General features: G+C 40.1%; 1 protein-coding gene and 1 long non-coding RNA gene across 3 annotated transcripts in view; one reads left to right on the top strand and one right to left on the bottom strand.

Moving 5' to 3' along the window:
• The window catches only part of LOC118404576 (gamma-2-syntrophin-like), a 73787-nt gene extending 64158 nt beyond the window's left edge, over positions 1-9629 (top strand). The window contains exons 12-18 of one of the 2 annotated variants that reach the window (XM_035803752.1): positions 3150-3188; positions 3709-3825; positions 4039-4110; positions 4610-4762; positions 7019-7111; positions 7828-7938; positions 8310-9629. In XM_035803752.1, the coding sequence (XP_035659645.1) occupies positions 3150-3188; positions 3709-3825; positions 4039-4110; positions 4610-4762; positions 7019-7111; positions 7828-7938; positions 8310-8426 (702 nt within the window). In that variant the 3' untranslated portion in view covers positions 8427-9629. The remainder of the gene's footprint in view (positions 1-3149; positions 3189-3708; positions 3826-4038; positions 4111-4609; positions 4763-7018; positions 7112-7827; positions 7939-8309) is intronic. The other variant, XM_035803753.1, reaches the window with a different exon arrangement.
• Positions 9630-10356: 727 nt separating this feature from the next.
• Positions 10357-14169, bottom strand: LOC118404735. The gene is made up of 2 exons (XR_004829794.1): positions 13984-14169; positions 10357-11079 (listed from the first exon to the last, which is right to left on the bottom strand). It is a non-coding gene; the product is annotated as an uncharacterized LOC118404735 (long non-coding RNA).
• Positions 14170-18091: the final 3922 nt, after the last annotated feature.

Below are 18091 nucleotides of genomic sequence, written 5' to 3'. Positions count from 1 at the left end.
GACCCTAATTTTTTCTGGACTGAAACAGGAAACACAACATTTTTTTCCTAGGCCCCAGTGGATTCCTAACCACAAGTCATAGTCACCAAATGTGTAAAATTGGCCCCCATGGTAGTTGTTATGGTAGAGCAGGGATTTTGCCAAGAAGTTCTTGACCTCTGTCATCGAGAGCGGAAACGGGCGCCTCCCAGGAATTTTACACCTTGGAGGTTTCTTACAAAGAAGTCTCCAAATCCTGGCCGACAGATGTTTCTGTGAGGGTCTTCTTCTTAGCGGAGGGCGGTGTCATCAAAACATTGGCTGAAACTCTTAGAGAGTCCCTCAGGGTTTCATTAAATGTTACGAGCTGCTGGTTCATGTTTACAATGTAAACCCTGGCTGGGAGCGCAGTCATTTTAGGGATTTCTGGAAGATAATACATGTACAAGTATACATTATTTTGTCTAGATCTCCTTGGTTTGAAAGTTGAAAAAATACATTTTTAAAGATTTGTTAATAGGTGAACTTTTTTTTCATGAAAGAATGTTCCAAATGTATCTTACTGCCAAGAACAAGTTAAGTACTGTTACTACTATAACATAAGATGGCAAGGAAAATATGTTTGGGAGCCAGGTTTATGTCAAAACATTTTGTTTGAATTGGCCAAGCTACCCTAGAGTTGTTCCTTTTCTTGTGTTTTTCCCATCCAGCAACTTCAAGGTACTTTGTGGAGTTGTCTTTCAATAGTGCCCTCTAGTGTTAAGTTGTATTACTGCACTTCACTACAATTCAGTGAGAAGAATTTTGCTATGCAATATACCCAGCCTGTTTTTGCTGAAATCTAAGGATCATTTCTTGCATATTGGCAAGATGTTAACATGGATTCATACCATTATCTAAGGATACAGTTACTGTAACGGTTGCACTTTGTTTCTTCGCTTTTTCTGTGTTTTGTTCGATCCATTTTGTTGACGTGAGCATCGAAATTTGTAGTTTGTTTGTACATATCTTGGATTCCGTCATGGGTCGTGTCCATCGTTATTGCCTTCAAGGCACCAAAACGAGCTAAGTTTTTTTCACGTAGGACAATTCTGTTTACATTTTGCACATTCCCTGCGAACCACAAACTGTCAAGCACAACCTGTGGCCAAATAAACGTAACATGTACATCGTATACAATGTAGTGTAGTCTTTACTAACATTCTCAAAGTGTTTGAAGGTACACAATATAGAATCTGTCCAATCAAAGCACATTGTAGAATCTGTTCCAGTTAAAACAATTTTAGTCCCTGTTTTTAGTAATTTTTTTTTACATTACATCATAAATTGAATCTACCGTGTTAAAATTCTACAATATGTACCTTTAAGGCAGTTCCCCTTTATCAGTTGGGTTGCAAAAACATGGCTGAAGCCAAAAGAATTAAGGTTACATGGCATGCCTCACGAGTTGGTTGTACCAAAATAAACCCCATCACCAACAGACAGCCACAGTCTGTGCCCCGCCACTCCTCACCATTACACCTAAATCCCTTCATTTATTTTCCCCATCAGGTATCAGTAAGTAATGGGACCCTGTCAGGGGCAGTCAATGTTTCCCTCCTTCTTCTATCAGTGGCCAGCTTTAGTAGCTTAAGGTATGCTCCGGGTATGGCTGATGACTTCTTATGATGTCACCAAGAGACCACGTCTAGCAAAATGATAGAATCTGATGTTAAACAAGGACAACAACAACAATTAAAGATGCTACTTCTTGTCATGTGTGGCTGTTAATTTTTTCTCCAAATATCTTGTTGCAAGATAATAATTTATGCAAAAATGTATAACACCGTTATGACATAATTATTATAGAATTATAGGATCATGCCCATTTTTAAAAAAGGTGTTCCCACTCCCTAACCATCAAATTTCTAATGCTAGTATTATGAGGACATAAGTATAATTATAAATGTTCATGTTCAATATTACAAGGTAATTTTCATACACTGTAAATTTTCAGACTTATTTTTATGTAACCTCCAAATATGCATTTCTAATGTACAGAATTGTCTCAACCTCGAATTAAAAACGCAACCTAATTTCCCAGTTACCGCAAAAATAAATGATTTTTACAGTACCACAATCAGACAACCTTAAGAGTTTCACCCTCTGTTCAATCTAACAGGGCAGCAAGCCAAAAGTCCTCCTCTAGATCTGTTAATATCCTTGCTAAACCTTAGGGCATGGTAATATCTGTCTTCTCTGTGCCGTGGACTCATCTATGACTCCAAATTTGTAGTGGTATGTAATGTGCTTTTAGAGTCCGGCCCTTGAGGCTAACATCAGTGCATCATTTGTAAAGCTCAACTCCGGCTACAGGGTGTGACACTGGATGACATGGCCAGTAATTTGTGTGGATGTTTTCTTGCTTCCATTCCAAGAATGTGGAATGCTTCTAGGATATTTGGTTCAAGTCCAAAATAGCTGTAGAGAAAGTCTGAACTGATGTGTTTTCTAGAACATCAATCATTTGATGTTGTTGGAAAAGAGTTCAAATATTCTCTTCGTGGTTTTGGGAATACTTGTTGTAGATTTAACTTTTAAGTGACCAAAGGGCACTAGTGCACTTTAACATTAATGAAACCTTACATGCATACATGTAATTTCAGCAAGTCATGAGATTTTTGCAGTCTTTTTGTTTGTTTCTTGGCTAGTCATGTAATTTATTTCACAGCAAGGCTTTCTCCACACATATGACATAGACCAAGAGAATGTGTATTATTTCACCTTAAGTTTATAATATGATATATAATGGGATATTGCATAGTGCATCATATAAAAATCTTCTTTCAATGCTTTTTATCTGCAGTTTACAGGAATGCTGCCGGGGGAATTACCAGTATTAACATACATGTTGTACATTGTACCACGGGTTACTTGAGCCAAGGCATAAAGATATCCATAATTATACAGCTAACAAAAAAACTCAGTTTTTTAATATGCTTATTCAGCTTTTGCTTACAAACTCTTTATAACAATGACAGACAACCTCAACTTAGACGATACTGGTAAAAAGATAATGTTGATATCTTCAGCTGTCCCTTGCTCTGACATCCTTTCATTCTTGCATGAAATCATTTAAAATTGCACGTCTGAAGAATATACTCATTCCATTTTCTTCTTCACCCTTACAGATAAAAATCTCAAACGACACTGCATCCCCCTTACACCAGGTGAGAAACGTGTGTGTGTTTGTGTCCGATTTCTTCTTCAACACATCAAACTGTCTTTTTTACTGTTATTCACTTGAATGGACAGCATTCTAACCATTCACACTCCATGCCAATAGGATGGTTCACAAAGTGAGCAAATTGCATAGTGTAACAGCGCCCCCTATTAATGAGTGTAAGAAGTGCAGGCAAAGTTTTAAAGACATGAAATGCTAGTCACTCATGTCACAAATCATACAATCCTGTTCTACTGAAAAGGGTACAGTCCTTCAGGAAGGCCATTAAGCTGCTGTGCCATGTTTGAGGAGAGCCACACCTCTAACACATCAAAAACTTCACCACAAAAACTTGATGATAGCAACCTCATTGATATACATGTAGTATAAGTAGGGGGGTGTTCTTGTTTGAGTGGCTTAAATCTGGTCATATGTTCCTGAGTTACTGTACACTGCTTTTAACTATTATACTAATATTTTTGGTTAAGTTGAATATAAGAATTTTTGTGTGTTTTTCCTTGCCCCAGATCACCCACATGGGATGGATGAGTGAGCGGATAGGTGCCTCCAAGAGCTTCCAGAACTGGAAACCCAGATTTGTGGCACTCAGGGGGGAGGACATGTTCATCATGGACACCCCTCCGGTAAGTAGTGGTACCTTCCAACCACATTTTTAAAGGGAGCAACTGTAAAGAGATTGCATTTTTATGAAATCCAGATATTCTGCTATTTCTTTTAAACAGTCTGTTAGCCATTGTATGTTTTCCATTGCTGGTGTAACGACATTTTTTTGTAGTGTAATTATACATGATGTAAGATTTAAAATTGTATGTATTTTTTCCCCCTTTACTGCACAGGTTAGCCAGAGAGACTGGGTGAGGTGTGACCGGATGTACAAGCTACATGAGCTCATGTGTAAAATGAACAGGGTGAGGATTCAGAATCAGCATTGATCTGTCTGTGAACCATCCAATGCTTAAAACCTTTTCAAGGCCACTGTCCAATTTTTGTAAAGCCCGGTCTTATTCTGCCTTCACAAATCAATGAGTAAATGAAAGGAAATGAGGAGAGAAAGAAGGAATGAGGGAGGGAATGAGTGAAGGCAGGAGTGAAGGAAGGAGTGAAGGAAAAAATTAGGAAAGGAAGGAAGGAGGAAAGGACGGAAGAAATGAAGGGAAGGATGGAAGGAAGGAAAAAGTTATCAATGACGGAATGAATAAAACTGAAAGAGTGGGTGAGTGAATGAGTGAGTGAGTGAGTGAGTGAGTGAGTGAGTGAGTGAAGGAATAAATGACTGAATTAATTCTTAAGTGGCAGGGTTTATGGTTTGTTCAAGCTGTAATTTTCTGCTGTAGTTTAAATCTGAATTGTTTAAATGATTTCATGTCTGCCACTTGTCCTAACACAGTTATTTGTTTATCTCAACAGGACCAGGAAGTTTTAGACGACAGACTGTACTGTCTGGGTGTGCAGCTTTCCACAGGAGAGTCCTGCTACCTTAGTGTGGAGACTAAAGAAGAGTTAACTCTGTGGTTAGGAGCTATACAGACTGCTACACACCATGCTGTCAGGATTATAGGGGTAACTCTACATGTTTGTTACTAGTGTTAGTGTTAGAGTCCTGCTACCTTAGTGTGGAGACTAAAGAAGAGTTAACTCTGTGGTTAGGAGCTATACAGACTGCTACACACCATGCTGTCAGGATTATAGGGGTAACTCTACATGTTTGTTACTAGTGTTAGTGTTAGAGTCCTGCTACCTTAGTGTGGAGACTAAAGAAGAGTTAACTCTGTGGTTAGGAGCTATACAGACTGCTACACACCATGCTGTCAGGATTATAGGGGTAACTCTACATGTTTGTTACTAGTGTTAGTGTTAGAGTCCTGCTACCTTAGTGTGGAGACTAAAGAAGAGTTAACTCTGTGGTTAGGAGCTATACAAACTGCTACACACCATGCTGTCAGGATTATAGGGGTAACTCTACATGTTTGTTACTAGTGTTAGTGTTAGAGTCCTGCTACCTTAGTGTGGAGACTAAAGAAGAGTTAACTCTGTGGTTAGGAGCTACACAGACTGCTACACACCATGCTGTCAGGATTATAGGGGTAACTCTACATGTTTGTTACTAGTGTTAGTGTTAGTGTTAGAGTCCTGCTACCTTAGTGTGGAGACTAAAGAAGAGTTAACTCTGTGGTTAGGAGCTATACAGACTGCTACACACCACGCTGTCAGGATTATAGGGGTAACTCTACATGTTTGTTACTAGTGTTAGTGTTAGTGTTAGAGTCCTGCTACCTTAGTGTGGAGACTAAAGAAGAGTTAACTCTGTGGTTAGGAGCTATACAGACTGCTACACACCACGCTGTCAGGATTATAGGGGTATAAAGGTTTTGTCTCTCTATTAAAGCTTGAGCTCTATTATAGCATTATGTAATAATAATAGTACTAATAAAATCTTTAATATCTTGATAACAAACCAACAATTTCTTGTGAATTCACCAGGGTATCATTCTATAATTCTTTAGTTTACTATTTGTTAGCCAGGGTACATTCCTCCTATGCTTAGCCTGGTATCCAACCGTGTTGAGGACAGAAGAGACTCGGGAGCTATAACACAGCTGGATACCAGGCTAGTAACTGCTAGTGGTGCGTACCGGTTCGCCGAACCGGACTTGGACTTGCTATAACTTTCGATTCAAGTCCGGTTAAAACCGGAACGTCGAAAACCGGTTTTCTGGAAAACCGGATATCTCTTTCTTATTGTATACTAGTATCATCTAAAACAACGCTAGATGCCTATGTAACTTTATTAATCGCAGCCAACGGGCCAGAAAATAACGTATTTCTGCGAAAATAAATTGTCCTACCGCCATAAGCGGGCCAAGCACATGGTCGCGCCACGGGAACCTTCTTTCAAAATCCGGCAACGCGGCAAAAATGACAGGTTCACTTTAGCAATATTACCCATGAAAATAAAGTATGTGGATTTGTTTATCTCCTGGTAAGGGTTTTAAGTCCCATATCTTCTGAAAATGAAGAAAATTTCCGAGATAAACAAGCTAAAACAAATCTCCGGCGACTGTTGACATTTGCCGCTTGCCGGGATACTTCACTGAAAGCATGGGTGAGCAGCTTGTTAAAAAGAAGTACCGACACGTTTTATTTAAAAAAATGTTTAAGTTCATAAACTTATTTTATACCTCCTGCCTTTATCTTTGTAACGAATAAATTTACAATTAATTTGTAAGGTTAAATGTAGAGTATAAAAACACCGCACGCATCCTTTTCTACCCGCATTACAGTAGGCTATCCTATTGACCCCTATGACCTCGCAAGCGCCATTTTGAAATTTCGGCCGTCAAAAAAAAAAGCGGAAAAGGTCGGATTTTGCCGTGATTTCCCGATAGTTTTCATTAAAAGTCGATGTTTCTACAACTTTGAAAATGATGCAGTCGTCTTTGGCAATATCTTTATAGCATGCGGCCCGGTCGAATGTGGTTGCGGGCGCCGGAGACGAAATTATGTGTCGCCTAGAGCAAGTCGCTTTATGCTTGTGTATATATGGGAAAATTAGCGACCGTCAAAAACCGGACTTATAAGTCCGGACCTGAACCGGAATCTTTGGACTCGAGTCCGAACCTGAACCGGAACGTGAGCTTCGGTACGCACCACTAGTAACTGCTGACTCAATCTTTTTGTTGGCTAATCATGGAGTCTGTCCCCTTTACGTCCATGGCTCGAAAGCGAAAAGTTACTATGTGGTTTCTATGATCATCATGGTGCCCAGGCCAACTATATTTTTACACCATATCAAAGTTTGTTTTCTTCTTCCCACAGAGGAAAACTTTTGGAGTGAGCTGGCAGAGGAGACTGTCTGCACTTACTCTTGACTTCACTTCTGGCTTTACTCTGTACGATGGGGAAAATAAGGTGGGTGGTTCCTCCTTATACATGTACTTCATGCAAGCTCCTACGTGTGTATATCCCTCAAAAAGGGAGGCAACAGATTTTGATAGGCATTATCAGCATAGCTACTTCCCAAAATCAGTTTCTACTTTTAATTAGTGGTATACTGTGTCTATGTCTAAAACAGCTACCTTTCAAATTGTTGATAAAATATATTTTGGATTAAAACACCTTCAGCTGTATGGCTTGTAAAAGGTGGGATCTTGTCACAAAGGATGAAAAGTTACATAATATAACAAGAAAATATTTACATTTATCATGTTGTTGACAGCTGGTTATTGTTTCCCTGTACAGGCTGTGATAATGTTTGATACAGGTGTTACAAACCAGTTTGTTTTTTACGGTGTCCACCTGTCTTCTACGTACTTGTATCACACAGATTTCCATGGAATAATTTGAATGTGTGTTGCATGCTTTGTGGTTCAGATACTAGATTCAGATGTTTTAATTGATGTTCTTATAATCTTATATAATTTGAGGACACAAAATTGGTACAACTTCTGCTGCATTTTGCATTGTACCAGTCCCCCTGTGGGGTGGATTCCCCTCCAACCATTGGATGGTGCACTCTGGACAGGAACCTTAGAGGTTAGATGATTACGCCGTGTGGTATTCTCTTTTTCTGAATAATCGTTCTCAGATTGTTGACAACTTGTTTACGTCTATGTTTCGCTGTACAGACAGTGTTATGGACCTACAAGTTCTCCCAGCTGAAGGGTTCCTCAGATGACAACAAGTCTAAAATCAAGCTCCTGTTCCAGTCCCCCAACCTCAGGCACATAGAGACACAGGTCAGAACTTTTTTGTTTTAAATAAATGTCTTTGACAGGATAAACATCATCGAGTGGAAAAGTGTATGCAGTTCAGTCACTTTTGTGGCAGCCGCTTTAAAACAGTTCTAAATTCTCCTGCAAAAACATTTGGATTGTCTTGTGCCTTTCTGTCATAGTCTTTGGTATCTTTACAGTGTTATCTCTTTAGACTTTTTCATATTTCCTTTATGTTTGTATGTTGTAATAATGTTCATTTTGATATTACTTGTTGACTGATGTTACAATGCGAGGAGACAGGTCAATGTCCTAGAGGTCAAAGCTTTGTGAGTTATTGCTATGACATGCGGATGAAGTTTGTATGTGTATTTATTTGTTTGTTTATTCCACAGGAGCTGGAGTGCCCCAGCCTGCAGGCTCTCCTCTTCAGTATGCACGCCTTCCTGTCCGCCAAGCTCGCTGCCGTCGACCCCATGTTTGTACGCAGTCTCGCCAACATGGCGGTCTAACCTTATAGTTACCACTAACCTCCTGTGCAGACATTGTGGTTGGCTGGCAGTTTTCTGTGGCTTTTTTGCACGGCAGTTTTCTTACCACTTGTGTGTTCTAATATCGGAGCTTGAGCACTTCTAGGGTTGGCATATCAATCAAGTTCGGCCATGTCGGGAAATGCGAGTGATCAGAAAACAGTACAAGAAAGCCACAGAAAAACACCAAGAATGTCTGCACACTGGCAGCCCCTTTTCTCTATCTGAATCAGGACTTGTAGCTGATAATAATCTTTTACAATCATGTAACTTGATTATGCTGTTAATTGATATTCCCACCACAATGGGAAGTTTGGATCATCAACTTTTAGTGAAGGTTTCTTTTTCCCTCACACGTTTTTTAAATTTGCACAATTCAAGATTTTAAATTAAAGCTCCAAATTGTAAAAAAAAAAAAAGAGATTAATACAGCATAAAGTATGTTGTTCAAAATGAATCTACATTTGTACATGTATGCTTTTTTGCTCCAAGTTTTGGGGTCCAAACAGTGAACGTTATTCATGAAATCAAACTTATTTCTTACCATTAAAACAACTGGTGTTGGCTGGTCTTATACGCTTGTAATAAGCTGAACTTTTACTAAGTGTACAGAGATCCTTGTACAGTCTTTGTACAGCAGACAGTATTTTTGCTATAATCGTCTAAAAAAACAGAACTATCCAAAGTGCACTCTACTCAGATACCCTCAATATTGCATTATTCTAGATCCCTTCTGATAAAAGGTACTAGTAACAAAAATTTTGTTCTGCGAAAGTAATTTTATAAGTGTACCATGACAGTACTATTGTGATGTTATTCTGGTCCTATTTTTGTCTTGTCTTCTCCAAAGGTTGTTTAATGTTTGTGGCAGACATATCTAACCTCGTAAAAATAATCCTATCATAGTTTTTAACATCATACATGTAAAACTGTTGATATAGTGATAGTTTTAATATATTATAACATTTTTGTAATTGTTATGCTATTAAATGATGTATTGTATTTTGTGTAATGCTTTTAAATGTAACTAAAATGTCTTTTTATTAATATACATTGTAACAATTATGCCAGAATAAGATTTTAGACAAATGCAAATTGTGTGCACAGATTTTTCTTCAGAATCAGTCCTTTAGAGAATAAGACACTTATTTTGACTCCATAAGCTAATTAAAGCTACAGTTTCTATATTGTGCTTGAAGTATGGACACTTTTTGAGTCTTCTACTTTGTCTTATAGTTTAATATGCAGAACTTAAATGGGTATGTACTGTAGATAGCATTGATAAGAACTTTTTTTCCTCTTTTTTTTTTGGAATGGAATACTAGTTACAAAGACGAGAGACCAGAAAGTATATCTTTTTTTTAATTTTTAATTGACGTTTATCAAAAGATTTTTATACACATACAGGACATGTGATTGTTTAATGAGTACCTCTGGCTGCTGAAGATGGTATTGCACTACCGTCATTATCTTAGCAGCAAACATTCAGACATGTACAATCTTAAAATCATTCTCAACATCCCATATGAATACCCCTGTCTTAACGCAACCACAATATGTATACCATGATCATATGTATTAATCTCCAAGCAGATTCCTCCGGTGGCATAAAACAGTAACATAAGCTGGGGAAGGACTTCAGCCGGCAGAGGGGTAAAATTTACCACCGCGGTGGCAAGTGAAGTGTGTGAAGTCCTTCCCTAGCTTATGTTACTGTTTTATGCCACCGGAGGAATCTGCTTGGAGATTACATATGTATACCCGATATAGGAGAATTCTTTTTCAGAACCATTAACCAGTAGGTACTTACTGGTTGCGAAAAAGAATTCTCATATATCCTATATTTTACCAACCTGATGAAATTATTTTCGGACATATGTATACCAAAGGATTATTGCAACCACAAACCAAGGTGGGAAATGGAACAATAACTACATCTATTACTCTTTATTCATCTAATCAACAGCAGAAATGCATTTACCATACTTGTTCCAGTGTACTGAGTTTAGGATGTATTTTCCACAAAGCCAGGTATCGGCCCAACAACCAGGGGCTAGCCTGGCACACAGCCCCTGCTTATGGAGCCGTCACTGATCCTGGGAACTGTTCAATATATAAAGCCTCAGAGGCTGGCTTCCAGTCTACCGAACCTAAGCCTTTTTCAGACCCCATTAGGGTTCATTTGATCACAATGTTTCTGCTGATAGTAAATGTAATTTGTTGCTATGTTGCAAAATATCTGAACATACAATAGCACTAGTATAGTCATCCCTCAAATCCTGTTTGCTGATGAATGCTGCAATACAATTATTCTCTGCAGGGTGGCGCTGTTACACGGTTTCTCTTACAAGTTTCTGTCAAGGACGTTATCTATGAACGTTAACGCAATAAATTCTCAGCAAGCTGCCAGTCGTCGCCAGTACAGGTGCAGTCCTCGTTAGAGCAGAGCCGTAACCAACCGCTAGGAGGCGCCCGTGAGCGACGTGAAGACGGCACCCAAAGCCAGGTACGACTCTTCAAGGAAGAGATAGTTTTGTTTCATCATCCCCGGCTTGTAGAGCCGTACCCTGCCATGGGCTTTGATTTATTTCGGGGATCCATTCAGTGCCCAAGTAAGGTAGAGCCTCTCCTTCACCTGAAACAAAAGCGACACGTGAAGATCAGTTTGAATGCAGACGAGTTTAGTAACCAAAAAAGACAAAGTTAAGCCAATACAACGAAGGGAACACAGTACTAGTACATAGAGCAAATTGAGGAGGCAACTTTCTTCTGCAGTTTGGAATACGACAATACAAGTTATAGGTTGTTGTGGGAAATGTATACATCTAGAATCGCGCCAACCATATACTCTTGCCCTTAAGCTATACGGTGTCCTTGCAAACGGTAAACAAGCCAATTTTATAGGGACGCCTTCGGGCTATAGGTAAAAGCTAAAATGCAAAATACCCCATGGCCCAAAACGCGATCTTTTTGTCCTTCACTTAAAAAACAGACCGAAAAGGTCTTGCAATGTCCTAAAGTTGACCTAAACCTGTGTTATTTCCACCGTTTCTGTAATGAATTTTGATAAACAAAAGAATGAATAAAATGATCGATGGGGGTCGGTTAATGACATGACAGGTATAAATCATAATCAAGCTGTCAAACAGACCCGATAAAAAACCCTGCCCTCTTATTATCCGGTCAGAGGTGAGTCACGAATCATCAACAATGGCGTCCTAGAAATAGAATAGAATTTAAGAAGAAGAAAAAACTTAGGCCTTCTAAAATTGACTGAACCAGGATCTCGGTCATAGTAAAATTCCCGATCCTTAGCACGTATTATTACGATAGTGAGAAGTACACGGTATTACATGGAGGTTTCTCAAACGTTTCGAGTGCAGAATTAAAGATATTAAAAATCGGGGTTACATTTGTCTGAAATATGGCAAGGATTTAATTTGAAATGAAATCCCAATGAATGCTCCAAGCAGAAAAGTGTCATCGACGGTTGCTTAGTTGTGTGCAAGAAACAGACCGAAATGTTGCAATATTTTTCCGTAAACAAAAGATCTGTTTAGAGATAGCCAAGGGGGATTTGATACGTGTATGTATTGTTGTCAGAACATGGGTGTACCCCCGTGTTTGTCTGCGTATCATTCTGTGCCAGGTATCAGTTCCTCCTGTATCTAGCCTCCATAGCAGGCTCTCTTGGCTCATAATACCAAGGAGCTTTGATTAGGATAAAATCTCCTTGATGATACACTTTTGCTGGCCATCTCTTTTTTTTTGTAAAGGGTCGCTTGACAAGAAATGGCCAGCAAAAGTGTATTATGAGCCAAAAAAAGACTTGGAAAAGGCCTGCAGGGAGCCTGCTATGGAGACTAGACAGTATCCAAGCGTCCAATAATATCCATCGGCGAACGTGAGGAAAGCCAAGTGCTGCTGAAAGCTTGAGGAACGTGACAATTATGTCTTTCTACATCTGCTAGGAGATAATCAGGTTGTTTGTTTTTTCAGTCACGCCTTGGGACCGAGAGTCATGGCCGTGACCTCGTGACCAGGGTTGTCTGTCCTGTCGTCTGCGTGTGCCGTGCGTGATATCGAGACAACAATCCACTTGTCACTGATCACATGTTTGTTTTACATAAAAAAGAACACGGTAAACATATGGGAAGGGGTTTAAAAGCTTTTTCTGGAGACCACTGGCTCAAGAAGAACGATTTTCTGAGGAAAACTTTTTGATAGATACTTGAAATCGATTTTATTTAGATTTTTTATCTGTAACGTTAAGCATGTCGTCTGACGGGGTTACAGTAGACGATAAACCGGATAGTGAGTGTGTGATTTGAAAGAATCTTCAGGTTGATCCCTTTTGTCAACTGAGTGCCTGATGTTATTTGTTCATTGTTAAACATTCAAGGGGAAAGAGTGACGTGCCATCAAAACTATAACGTTATTTGGCAATCCGGAAAACGTCCCAAACTATTTGTACACATACAGGACCATACAGAAAGTCCTAATACCCAAACGATTGGTGTCCTAAGAATTTATGGAAGAGGCCTTGCCTAGGAATTCAAAGTCCTGTCGAGCAAGCCTGCAGCTGTTTACTGTAAATCGCAAAATATTCGCGGTGACTTTATTTTCACTGAACCTGTTCACCACGAATTCACGACACAGCGAAAATGTTTCCCATGGATGACTACTGTACTACAAAATTATTTCAATCGCGAATTTAAAATACCGCGATTTTCAACCCCTTTTTCCTACCGTGACATGAAAACCATCGCAAAATTTCCCAATTTACGTCCTGACCAGGTAACATTAAGTAGTGCCTAGCACCAAATACATTGTAGAAGGTGTTTGAATTGAACACGTGTTCGCCAAGTGCTTAGCCAACATTTTCTGAACTTCGTCCAAGACAACAAAGGCAACAATACAAACATTAAAGTCACGTCCTCATAGAGCTAGCTTGGCGTGAATGTCAACATTATAAAAAATGGTACCCTTGAAGTGTTTCTCACAGAAAAACGGGCGGTAGTATAAACTTACAGTAATATCTATGTAATGTTACAGATACAGAGGCTAATATATGGTGATTGCACATATACATGATAATGACTGCTCTTGCAACATAATTTGTCTCCCTTTAATTCACCTGTTCCCGGTAATGTATTTTCAGAGACATTACTAGTAAAAAATTGTTGGCGAAGTTTTGGGCGAAAGACTGTTTTCAAGTTTTGCTATATAGGCCTTTCGGTCAAGACACAATTCATTAATTGATTCATAAAGATCTAATTGAACGTCCTGTAACGTTACAACATATCCAAAACTGTGTCTATGATTCAATTGAGCTTGCCAAGTACGGTAAAGAGAAAATGCAAGTACAACCAGACATATAACCTTAGACCTATATTATCCATAAGCAGACATTACCCAGAAAAGGTTAAATGATTCAATCACAATAAGGGCGGTTGTGCAAACATCAATTTCACAGCACGGGCACGGGGAGTCTTTGGATCTCGTGTCTTCGTCGCGGGAAATACAAGAAACTACTCACCTTAATTTTCCCGCGTGCGCCACAAGGCCATTCAAAACGACTCCAGTCGCCATATCACATTCTCTAAAACATTTTCAATCTGCTTATCATTAATCTATAAAGGATCAATGCATAAGAGTCTTACGACTGATGCTTCATTCTTCGGCGCCTTACCCAGACTGGCACCTTTCCAGCCCCCCGTAGATCAAAGATTTGTCCCTCTCTCTGATTGGCTCTTTGTATATGACGTTTGACGTTATGATTGGCTGATAGTGGCCCAGTCGGGCCGTGATTGGTTCGCGTTGATTGAATCACTGCCTGGTCCCGTGCTGGGGGAGTGCACGTACCCAGGGCCGGTCCGTGGCTTGCACCATGTCCAGTCGGTGCCCGCTTGGTGCTGTAGTCACCGCTGGACCCGTGGCGACGCCCCCGACACACCCTGCTCCCTCCCAGTCTATTGGAGCAGCCGATAAAGCAATTACAACACACAGCGTGACCTACTTGATTATACACATGGCTATTAAAACTGTAGAGGTCTACAGTTCCACCTACCCAAGGGCCTACCTGGCCGAAGATTCTACATTTCTTCGTTATAACGTTATAACTTTTATAAGAAGATACAGTAGTCACAACAAGCGCATCGATGAAGATACATGGGTCATACAATACATGGAAGGAACATCGAGGGCTAGACTGTTTTCAATCGCCTCTTAAACAAACAGAACAAACAAACAGGGAGGTCGGCCTATTGCTAGACTACTCAATCTCCAAGCAGATGTATGATTCGGCTCGGTGTTTTACTCATGCCTCTACGACTCTTTGTGTTGTTGCTTTTTCTATTAGAAGATTTGTTGCGTGAGCTCTAAGCCCTCTTGTATGTGTTCAAAAGACCTCAAAATCACAGGTAAAACCTAAACTGGATTTGCTTGGGGACCTGTAGTGACCACGTACAGTACAACATGTACAGTGTCAGATAGCCAGTACAGTGGAAGCCAGTTAATTGCACGTCGGATAAACGCACACTTCGGTCAATTGCACGGATTCGCCGGCAAATTGGGTGTGCAATTAAGCGGCTTCCACTGTATCACCCAGTTACCGTACTCTCAAGGCAGAGGTTCGGCGCCGTCTGTTTGAACGTGTTTTCGGGCATTTTTGTCTGGTACAAAATAGAAAACCCGACAAAAACGCCCCAAACACGCGTCAAAACAGCCGAAGCCTAACCTCTGCTTGGCCTGGAGAGTGCAAGTTTCCGAGCACTGGGCCATGAGTGAAATAGCACAAGTTCAAGGCCATTTAAGATTGGTCTGTTTTAGATGCAAATAGAAACTATCTTAGATAGAACATGACACGTTGACACTATATATCATCACAACATTTCTATGTCTTTTCTTAATATAATATATCTCGTACGATTTTCCCCCGACACTTTGCAATACTCATAATACCGCATCGATTCACTTTAGACAGGTCAAGTAACCTCACGCACAAACCAGTAAGAATCGTTACGTTTGAAAGCTCAGTCGGGGTTTCTCTGTGTCAAGTAACGTCTCAGTAGCAGTACGTGCGAACCGGATTGACAGGCCTTTTAATAGAGCTCTTACTGGGGGAAAGGTGAATGACTGGCTGTAACCCTAGTCGTCGCCTGTCTTCCTAACTACTCTCCAAGCAGAGGTTGGTGGGGAAAATCGCGGCTTTTCCCTTATGTGCCGTAGGTGGGGAGGCTGGTCGAAAAAAGACGGCGCATAAAGCCATAAGAAAAAGGTTGCGATTTCCCCCTCGAACCTCTGCTTGGAGAGTACTTCCCAACACAGTCAAAAGAGCCTACTCTCCAAGCAGAGGTTCGGCTCCAGCGGCTATTTTGTGACGTGTTTTTGTCGGACTTTCTGCAGTGTTTTGTACTGTTCGTTACAGTCTGCGGGCCAAGCTTTGCCTGTAGACATAAAGAAAACAGTACGAAACAGAAAGCCCAACAAAAACGCCTAAAACATGTCAAAAACAGCCGGAGCCGAACCTCTGCTTGTAGAGTAAGTCAGCATTATTCTCCAAGCAGAGGTTGAGTCGCGGAGATATAGTAGCAGTAGGGATATTTACCAGCTAGCTCCGCTCCGCGACTCAACCTTTGCTTGGAGAATACAGTCAAACCTGCCCAAGACGACCACCCGGGGGACCGGAAAAAAGCGGTCGATTTGGACAAGTAGTCGCTGAGAAGAGTATCGACTCAAAACATGCCCGATGCAATGTATAAATGGTTTCCGTTGTGTTAAGTGGCAAATAGCAAGCATACTGCACGCACGCAAAGAAGCGAGGTCTTTAATGTCAAATACAACATGCACACTGTAAACTGTAAATTTAACCCAAAATTCGACGCAAACTGGCCGATTTCGGCACAAAATCGCGCTAGTTATCATAAAAAATCGATGAAAACCTCAATTTTGAAAATGATGCGGTCGCTATGGTTCTCAATTTGGGCCGGTCGCGGTCGCGTTGGCCAGGTGGTCGTTGAGAAAAGGTCGCTTAATGCTTACGTCAATGGGAAAATAAATCGGGACCGAGAAAAAGCGGTCGAAATGGCCAGGTGGTCGCTGAGAAGAGGTGGTCGCTCGGGCAGGTTTGACTGTAGGTCTGCATGCTCTTTTGGCAAACCAGTTTCAAGGAGGCACACTGTAATGATAGTTTAATGTTTGTTTGCAAAATCATGCCCGAGGACTAATTGCATATACAGTCTAAAGTCTAATCAACTACATGATACTATGGATACTATTGTCGGGTTTGACTTCTTCTTTGAAGGCAGTGGTTAATGAACTGTCCCACGTTCTGTATGATGGCGGGATTTTGTGCTTTTAGTAGAAATATAGTCTTTTGGTCATCATTTAGGTGGTGAAAGCTTGGTGAAATAGTGGCAACTGTTTGAAATAATGTGTTTCTTTCGGTGGAAAACACTCGAATTATATACTTTTTCTTATTTATGTCAATTACACGACTTGTGTTACATTCCTAGCCTGTCTACGCTACCGGCATGCGCAAATATTTAATATGACGAAAGAATGAATGAGCAGTTCATATTTCCGCATATACGTAATTTATTTATTCATTCTTTGATTCTTATATCTACTTTAACAGAGGGACATGTTACGGTCACTATTACCGAAGTTTCAGCTTTAAGATGTTAAATAGTTCTGCAGTGTTGACATTTTTACCGGCGTAGGTCACGGTTCTATAACTGTTAACACTAGGGCTGGGTACCGGTACGATGTACCGGTACAAAACCGGTTTTTCTCATTGGACCGGTCCAGAAAAACCGGACCTGAAAAAATTGGGTGGACCGGATGTTGGACCGATTGGAAAATGAACACATTATAATACACACGTTTCGGGGCTTACCGGTGAAGGAAATAGCAACAGCGAAGTAGAGTATAGTCTATAGTCATTTCTACCAAGTTTTACAGCCAATCGTACAGAGGTAGTAGCCTTGTAGGATTTTAAAACGCCACTGGGAGTCAAATACTCCACAAAACAGATGTTTTTGTTGCAAAATGGACCATTGTTTTGAGTATCGTCCATTCACAAGTTCTTACGTACTGAATCAGGTCCAGGTTCAGGTCCAAACCTGGACCTTATCCTCTGGACCTGAACCGGACCTGGACCTGAATTTTCTGTACCGGTACCCACCCCTAGTTAACACGCAAAAATAGATGCGCTTACAGTTAGCCTACAAAGTTAAATGTGTGTTCTGATAGGCAATGTAATGTTTATTACTGTTTGCACTAAAGTTTTCAACATCTAAACAGTCTTAGATTATATCATATATCATCATTTTCACTATCTTAATTCCCAGGTTAAAGAAATGAGGGTGATAAATTAACTTCAAATTAAATCCAGAGGCAAAGAACAATTCAAGTTTTCATCAGCTTTTCATTGATGGCCATTTGGTTTCAATATATGAATTACACTCACATATATATCGAGTGAAGTTTTCCAAACCCAAAGGACTAAATGTAAAGAACAGGAATATAGAATTTATTGCTTGGTACACAATGTTCAGTGTGTTCAGTCATTTGTACCTTCATGACTACTTAGATGTCATATTGTCATGATTATCTGCACTCTCCTTTCATACAGGGATGACACC

This window comes from Branchiostoma floridae, chromosome 17 (genome assembly GCF_000003815.2).
Source record: "Branchiostoma floridae strain S238N-H82 chromosome 17, Bfl_VNyyK, whole genome shotgun sequence".
NCBI lineage: Eukaryota > Metazoa > Chordata > Leptocardii > Amphioxiformes > Branchiostomatidae > Branchiostoma > Branchiostoma floridae.
This window is presented reverse-complemented; position numbering and strand designations above follow the sequence as displayed.